Raw genomic sequence first — 7,063 nt, forward strand, 5'->3', positions numbered from 1 at the left:
GGTGTGTGCCGGGGCGGCGGCGGGAGGGGGGGGGGGGGGGGGGGGGGGGGGGGGGGGGGGGGGGGGGGGGGCGTGTGCCGGGGTGTGCCGGGGCGGGGCGGCGGGCGGCCAGGCGGGCCCGGCGCAGGCGCGGTTCGCAGCAATGAATCGCGCATATATATAAGACGGCCACCGGCTGGTGGCCGGTCCGAGGCCGCCCCAACCCAGCCTTGCTTAGTTTTGTTTCCCTTGACACTCCTAGCCTGTCTGCTCCCTCCCCCCCCTCCACCATGACTTCCTCCGCTGTCGGTATCGATCTTGGCACCACCTACTCCTGCGTTGGTGTCTGGCAGAACGATCGTGTTGAGATCATTGCCAACGACCAGGGTAACCGCACCACCGCCTCGTACGTCGCCTTCACCGACTCCGAGCGTCTCATCGGTGATGCCGCCCGCAACCAGGTCGCCATGAACCCGGAGAACACCGTCTTCGACGCCAAGCGCCTCATCGGTCGCAAGTTCTCCGACAAGGAGGTCCAGTCCGACATGAAGCACTGGCCCTTCAAGGTCATCGACAAGGACACCAAGCCCATCATCCAGGTCGAGTTCCGCGGTGAGGTCACCACCTTCACCCCGGAGGAGATCTCCTCCATGATTCTGGTCAAGATGAAGGAGACCGCCGAGTCCTACCTCGGTCGCGCCGTCACCGACGCCGTCGTCACCGTCCCCGCCTACTTCAACGACGCCCAGCGCCAGGCCACCAAGGATGCCGGTGCCATCGCTGGCCTGAACGTCCTGCGTATCATCAACGAGCCCACCGCCGCCGCCATTGCCTACGGTCTCGACAAGAAGGGCGAGGGCGAGATGAACGTCCTGATCTTCGATCTCGGTGGTGGTACCTTCGATGTGTCCCTCCTGACCATCGACGACGGTATCTTCGAGGTCAAGGCCACCGCTGGTGACACTCACCTCGGTGGTGAGGACTTCGACAACCGCCTGGTTGCCCACTTCCTGGATGAGTTCCGCCGCAAGCACAAGAAGGACCTGTCCGGCAACGCCCGTGCCCTGCGCCGTCTGCGCACCGCCTGCGAGCGTGCCAAGCGCGCCCTCTCTGCCTCTGCCCAGGCCTCCATCGAGATTGACTCTCTCTTCGAGGGTGTCGACTTCTACACCAACATCACCCGTGCCCGCTTCGAGGAGCTCTGCTCGGACCTCTTCCGTGGCACCCTGTCCCCGGTTGAGCGCGTCCTGTCCGACTCCAAGATGGACAAGTCCAAGGTCGATGAGATCGTCCTGGTCGGTGGTTCCACTCGTATTCCCCGTGTCCAGAAGCTCGTGTCCGACTTCTTCGGCGGCAAGGAGCCCTGCAAGTCCATCAACCCCGATGAGGCCGTCGCCTATGGTGCCGCCGTCCAGGCCGCCATTCTGACCGGTGTCACCTCCGAGAAGACCAAGGACCTGCTCCTGCTCGATGTTGTCCCCCTGTCTCTGGGTCTGGAGACCGCCGGTGGCCTGATGACCACCCTGATCAAGCGCAACACCACCATCCCCACCAAGAAGACCGAGGTCTTCTCCACCTACTCCGACAACCAGACCGGTGTCCTGATCCAGGTGTACGAGGGTGAGCGCTCTCACACCGTCCACAACAACCTCCTCGGCAAGTTCGAGCTCGGCAACATCCCCCCCGCCCCCCGTGGTGTTCCCCAGATTGAGGTTTCCTTCGACATCGACTCCAACGGTATCCTGAACGTCTCCGCCGTCGACAAGTCCACCGGCCACTCCAACAAGATCACCATCACCAACGACAAGGGCCGCCTGTCCAAGGAGGAGATCGAGCGCATGATTGCCGACGCCGAGAAGTACGCCAAGGAGGACGAGATCGCCCGCGAGCGCGTCCAGGCCAAGAACGACCTCGAGACCTTCGCCTACAACTTCCGCACCACCCTGTCCGACGACAACATCAAGGGCAAGCTCTCTGCCGAGGATGTTGCCTCCATCGAGAAGGCCGTCGACGAGACCATCGCCTGGCTCGACAACAACCAGGAGGCCGACAAGGAGGAGTACATCCACAAGCAGAAGGAGCTTGAGGCCATCACCAACCCCATCATGACCCGCCTGTACCAGTCCGCTGGTGGCGCTCCCGGTGGTGCTGGCTTCCCTGGTGGCTTCCCCGGCGCCGGTGCCGCTGGCGGCGACGCCTCCGGCCCCTCCGTCGAGGAGGTCGACTAAGTAGTCGATCCACGACGCCGCGTGTGATGCCGTGTGCTCCCCCTCCCCCTCTTCCTCCCCCTCTCCCGCGCGCGCGCGCGCGCACCCCATGTGCATGGGGGCTGATCCCTCGGATTTCCCCCCTTCTCTCTACCCCCCGAGGCCCAGCGGCGGGGGGGGGGCGGTGGTGGTGGGAGCGGCGCGGAGCGCAGGGTGGTCCGGCCGGGCCCTGGCAAGTGGCCCCCTTCCCCTTCCTCCGATGCCGCCGCCGCGCCATGTGCTCACATTCGGTGTCCTCTCTCTCCCCCTCTCCCTGCACGCATCTTTCCTGTGTGTGGGGAGGGGCGGCCCCCCCCTCCACTTGTCAACCCCCCTCCTATCCTTGTAATAAATCTTTACAAAATTTCCTCCTTGTGTCTTTCTCCGGTTTCCTGTGTGTGTGTGTGCGCGAGGGAAGCCGATGGGGCTGCTGTCGTGCTTGCGCTGGCAGGGTGTTATGGGCGGGGGGAGGAGGGGCGCCCGTGTGTGCTCGTGTCACTCCCGCCTGGGTCGCGTGTTTTTCCGATCCCCTTCGTCTGTGCGCGGCAGAGAGAGGGGCAAAAGCCGGCGAGACATGCCGAGTGCATTTGTTGCATGTGTGTGACGCTCATTTGTCGATACTTCTCTCTCTCGCTCGCTGGGGTGGGGGGGGGGATGCATGCGGGTGCTGGGCTCGGCCCTCTTTACTGTCATTTCTCTCCCCAGACACCGGGGGAGTTGTTCCCACTTCCGCCATGGGGACGGGGCGGGGGGACGCACATGTGGGGCCTGATGGGAAAGACGCAGGAGACTGGCCCAGAGCCCGGCGACCCCCCCCCCAGCCCACTTTTCTCCTCACAAGAAAGATCGGCAGGGGCGCATGGTCGGCGTGGTGGGACAATGCCCGCAGCACCCCTGTCTGGGACTTACGTGTGCATGGTTCTTCGTGTGTGTGTGTGTGCGTGTGTGTGTGTGTGTGTGTGTGTGGGTGGATGGGTGGACGGGTGGATGGGTGCGAGTGTGGCCTTCCTGTGTCCTCGGGATCGAGCCATGCATCCCTGAAGGCGCATTCCCCCAGCGGCTTGCTGAGTGCTCATTGCCGGCCCGCTGGCTAGATCACCGGTGGGATATGCCGGCCCTCGTGGCGCATCTCCCCCTTGGCAATGTCGAGAGGAATACAGCCGCACATCGGATCACAAGGGACCGGGGGGAAGTATATGTATATGTATTTATAGATTAGGAGTGGGGGCATGGTGGCCACGCACGAGGAAGAGGAGGAGGGGGGAAGGGGCAGGGGGAGAGGGGAAGAGGGGGAGGGGGAGAGAGGAAGGAAGGGGCGGCATGGGAGGCCGGGGCCCGACGGAAGGACTGAAGGGGGATGTGTGGGGATGTGTGGTTTGTGTGGCCGATCGGGCGGGACGACAGCAGGGAGGGGGTGGGGGAGTTACGAAGTCGGGGGACTGAGGGGGGGAGGAATGTCGACAAGGAGAAATGGGGGAAGGGGGAAACGGGGCACACGACGTGTGGGCACGTGAATACCAACACAGAGGAGGGAGAGAGAGAGAGAGAGAGGGAGATAGAGAGCATGCACGCATGCGTGTGTATGTGTGTGTGTTCTTCTCAGGGCCGAGGGTGTGCCCTGTTGCTGCACCAGAGCCGCCGCGCTTCTCCCCCCCCCCCATGATAGAGGCAATACGAGCCGAAGGGGGCAGCAGAGGGGAGAATGCGGCCGCCTCAGCAGAGGAGAACACACAGGGGGGAAGGTGTTGGCATGTAGAGACGGAGTTTGGAGAGGGGCCGAGGGGGAGGGGGGCGGGTATGTCGCCCACCCGCGCGCTGCAGCCCCCCCAGTGGTCGCGTTGGCGCGCCCCTCGCCCTCTGTGCAGAGAGAGAGAGAGAGAGCGGGCGGACAGCAAAAAGGAAAAGAAAAAGGGCAGGCCCCTCCCGCCCGCTCACCGGAGGAAGCAGCTGAAGGGGTTCATCCAGCGACTGGAGCTGTTCTGATTGGAGCCCGGGCGGCGGCTTTCTCCGGTGGGCGAGGAGCTGTTGCCCTGGGGGCTGGAGGAGGGCGAGCCGGACTTGTTCCCGGCCCCGGGGTAGACATTGGACCCGGCCTGCGAGGCGGCCCGCGGGTCGGCCGACCCCTGGCGCGACTGGTACGCGGCATTGTTGGACCCGCTGCTGGGGTCCTCGCCGAGGTGCGCGCGACTGCCGGGCAGCACCGCCGTCGAGGAGGAGGTCTGGTGCGGCGGGACCCCGGGATGGGGGGAGTTGCGGTCCGGCCGCGGCGCGCCGCGCGCCGTCGTCTGCCAATCGTACACCTGGTCGTCGACCAGATGCTCCTTCTTGAGAACCTGGTTGAAGAGCTTCAGCAGGTAGTCGTAGTCGGGGGTTTCGTCGAACTTGAGATTGCGCGCGTAGCCCAAATACTTGGCGAACTCCTCCGGGTACCCGGCGCACAGGTCGTTCACGCGGATCTCGCGCTTCTTCTCGCCGATCTTATCATACTTCTGCTTGTTGGTCTGCGCCTTGAGCCCCTGCCAGGGAAGGGCACCGCGGAGGAAGTACATAAAAACGTGTCCCAATGCCTCGAGGTCGTCGCGGCGGGATTGTTCTGCAGCGGGTGGTGTGCGTGTGATGTGTCAGTCCAGATGTATGCATGCATGCATATATGTATATGTATATATGTGCGTGTCCCTGTGTAAGAGCCGATGCGCCTCTCCGTTCTGATTGCCCCCATTGCCCCTCCCCCGTGCATGGGAGAGAGAAAGAGAAAGGAAGGAGAGAGAGGGCGAGCGAGCGAGAAAGGGCATGTACGTACCGCGGCCAATATGCGTGTTGATACACATGTAGCGCGCGGTGCCGGAGAGGGACTTCTTTTCCCGGTAGGGGATGTGCTGCCCGGTGTGCGGGTCGCGGTAGTACTTGGCCATGCCAAAGTCGATCAGGTACACGGTGGTCCCCTCCTGGGAGGAGTTCCGGCCAATCAGGAAGTTGTCCGGCTTGATGTCCCGGTAGATGAGGCCGCGCTCGTGACAGGCACGGACACGGGTGAGCTATGAGCGGGGGAGAGGGGGGGGGGGGCAAAAGCCGGTTAGCTGGCCGGCCAGGCTACGCCATGGGGGGATGGGAGAGCGGCCTGTGGATGGGCGCGCGCGCGTACCATCTGCTTGGCCAGCATGCAGACAGTCTTGACGGAGAAGGTCCGGCTGCACACTTCGAAGAGGTCCTCCAGGCTGGGACCGAGCAGCTCGATGACAAGGACATTGAAGCTTGACTCGACACCGAAGTAGAAAACACGAGGAATGCCAGCTACAGGTTGCGAGAGGCAAGGGCCGGGGGCAGTGTGTGTATGTGTGAGCGCGCGCGTGTGGAAAAGTCAGCGTCGATGCATGTGTGTGGGCGGGGAGAGGGCGAGGAAAGGGACGGGAGATTCAGGAAGGGAACAAAGCCGCAGACGCACGGGAGCCCTGGAGAATCTGGTAAGCGCGGTACTCATCGCGCAGCTGCGGGGCCTCGCTCTTGCGCGACTCCTGCAGGATGGGGAGGCGAGGGTGAGCACCATTCGTCAGTCCCGGTGGTGGCCGAAAGGGAAAGGGGGAAAGACAGAGCCAGGAGAGAGAGAGAGAGAGAGGGTCACACGGAACGCACAAACTTCACGGCGACCTTGGTCTCCGGGTTCGACAGCGAGGTACCCTCATGGATGATGCCGAAGCTGCCCTCGCCGATCTTCTTGCCAACGCGGAACTTTTCCCCGACAGTGGTGACCATCATGGTGCGGCTGGTTTCCTGTCCGGAGCTGTGCGTGTGTGTGCGCGCGTGGGAAAGAGAGAGAGAGAGAGAGAAAGGGAGGAGGGAGGGGGGAGACGAGGGACGGCAGGAAGGGTGAGTGGCAGGCGCAGGAGCGAGTGGGGGAGACCCCCCGGGGGGGGGGGGGGCAGGGGGAGGAATACACGCGGGCAGGGGAGGGCGCACCGACGGGACTGGCCGGCGGCGGGGGCGCGATGGGCGGGAGCAGCGGCGTAGTGAGCCCCGCCAGGGTTACCGGCGGCGACAGCGGGGTTGACAGCGGGAGCAGGCGCTCCGGAGGCTGTCACCGGCGGCGAGCGCGGGTCGTGAATGTGGGCCATAGTCGGCGCACGGAGGGGGATAGGGTGCGCGAAGGGGGTGGCGGAGAAAAGCGAGACGGGGGGGCTGGCTCAGGGAACCGGCGAGTCGACTAACCGAGGGGAAGTATTCAGAGGCATCCCACGCGCCGGGAGAGGGGAGAGGAAAGAGAGAGAGAGAGAAAGGGGGGGGGACGAGCAGGCGAGGGAGCGGAGAAAAGGGGGGGGAGAAGTGTCAGCCAGGGCGCGCGCCAAGTTAAATGCGGGGCAAAGGCCGTGGCCGACCGTGGACAGGGGGCCGGCGGGGCAGCGGACCTTTGACTGAGGGCGGCCTTTTCGCGTGCATATACAAGGCAGATCAATGACAAGTGAGCCTGGCTATTTTTGGCGGAGATTCGGGCGCACGGGTCCACTCTGTGATGGGAGATGGGGATGAGAGTCAGCGTGATGGAGGGGGGGGGGGTGAGGGGGAGTTTCGCGACGGCGTCCAAGATCCACGGCTCGGAAGGCGCGTACCACAGGGCGTGCCGGGAACTGGCAACATGTGTGCCCGCGCACAGCGAGTCGTGAAGACAGGAGTGGCCGCCAGGGTGTGCACATGTGCGTGAGCATGGAGAGAGCAACAAAGGGGGCGAAAGGGCGGAGCAGGGCAAGGAGGAGGAGGAGAGGCGCACGTGTAGGACGGCTCACGCAGGGGGAGGGGGAGGCGACACGGCGGAGGCCAGCAGGCGGCAAGGCCCAGGGAGAGGGGGG

The 7,063-nt window shown here is 64.5% G+C and overlaps 2 protein-coding genes across 2 annotated transcripts; one reads left to right on the forward strand and one right to left on the reverse strand.

Moving 5' to 3' along the window:
• The first annotated feature begins 206 nt into the window (after positions 1 to 206).
• Positions 207 to 2,594, forward strand: H696_03543 (heat shock protein s). The gene has a single exon (XM_009497412.1). It carries the CDS (start codon positions 270 to 272, stop codon positions 2,205 to 2,207), a length of 1,938 nt encoding a protein of 645 aa, XP_009495687.1. The 5' UTR covers positions 207 to 269; the 3' UTR covers positions 2,208 to 2,594.
• A 1,164-nt stretch (positions 2,595 to 3,758) lies between these two features.
• On the reverse strand, positions 3,759 to 7,063 carry H696_03544 (CK1/CK1/CK1-G protein kinase). Its single transcript, XM_009497413.1, has 9 exons — positions 6,985 to 7,063; positions 6,827 to 6,844; positions 6,626 to 6,724; positions 6,180 to 6,423; positions 5,856 to 6,003; positions 5,668 to 5,737; positions 5,368 to 5,516; positions 5,026 to 5,260; positions 3,759 to 4,818 (listed from the first exon to the last, which is right to left on the reverse strand). Exons 4-9 carry the CDS (start codon positions 6,332 to 6,334, stop codon positions 4,157 to 4,159), a joined length of 1,419 nt encoding a protein of 472 aa, XP_009495688.1. The 5' UTR covers positions 6,335 to 6,423; positions 6,626 to 6,724; positions 6,827 to 6,844; positions 6,985 to 7,063; the 3' UTR covers positions 3,759 to 4,156.

This window comes from Fonticula alba (assembly GCF_000388065.1).
Source record: "Fonticula alba strain ATCC 38817 unplaced genomic scaffold supercont2.5, whole genome shotgun sequence".
Taxonomy (NCBI): domain Eukaryota; order Rotosphaerida; family Fonticulaceae; genus Fonticula; species Fonticula alba.

Excerpts from the sequence above, each read along its gene's own strand:
- H696_03543 (XM_009497412.1), top strand. The coding sequence starts at position 270 with ATGACTTCCTCCGCTGTCGGTATCGATCTTGGCACCACCTACTCCTGC.
- H696_03544 (XM_009497413.1), bottom strand. The coding sequence starts at position 6,334 with ATGGCCCACATTCACGACCCGCGCTCGCCGCCGGTGACAGCCTCCGGA. Across the intron at positions 6,004-6,179 it reads GCCGCCGGCCAGTCCCGTCG|CTCCGGACAGGAAACCAGCC; the intron begins GTGCGCCCTCCC and ends ACACACGCACAG. Across the intron at positions 4,819-5,025 it reads CAACACGCATATTGGCCGCG|AACAATCCCGCCGCGACGAC; the intron begins GTACGTACATGC and ends CACCCGCTGCAG.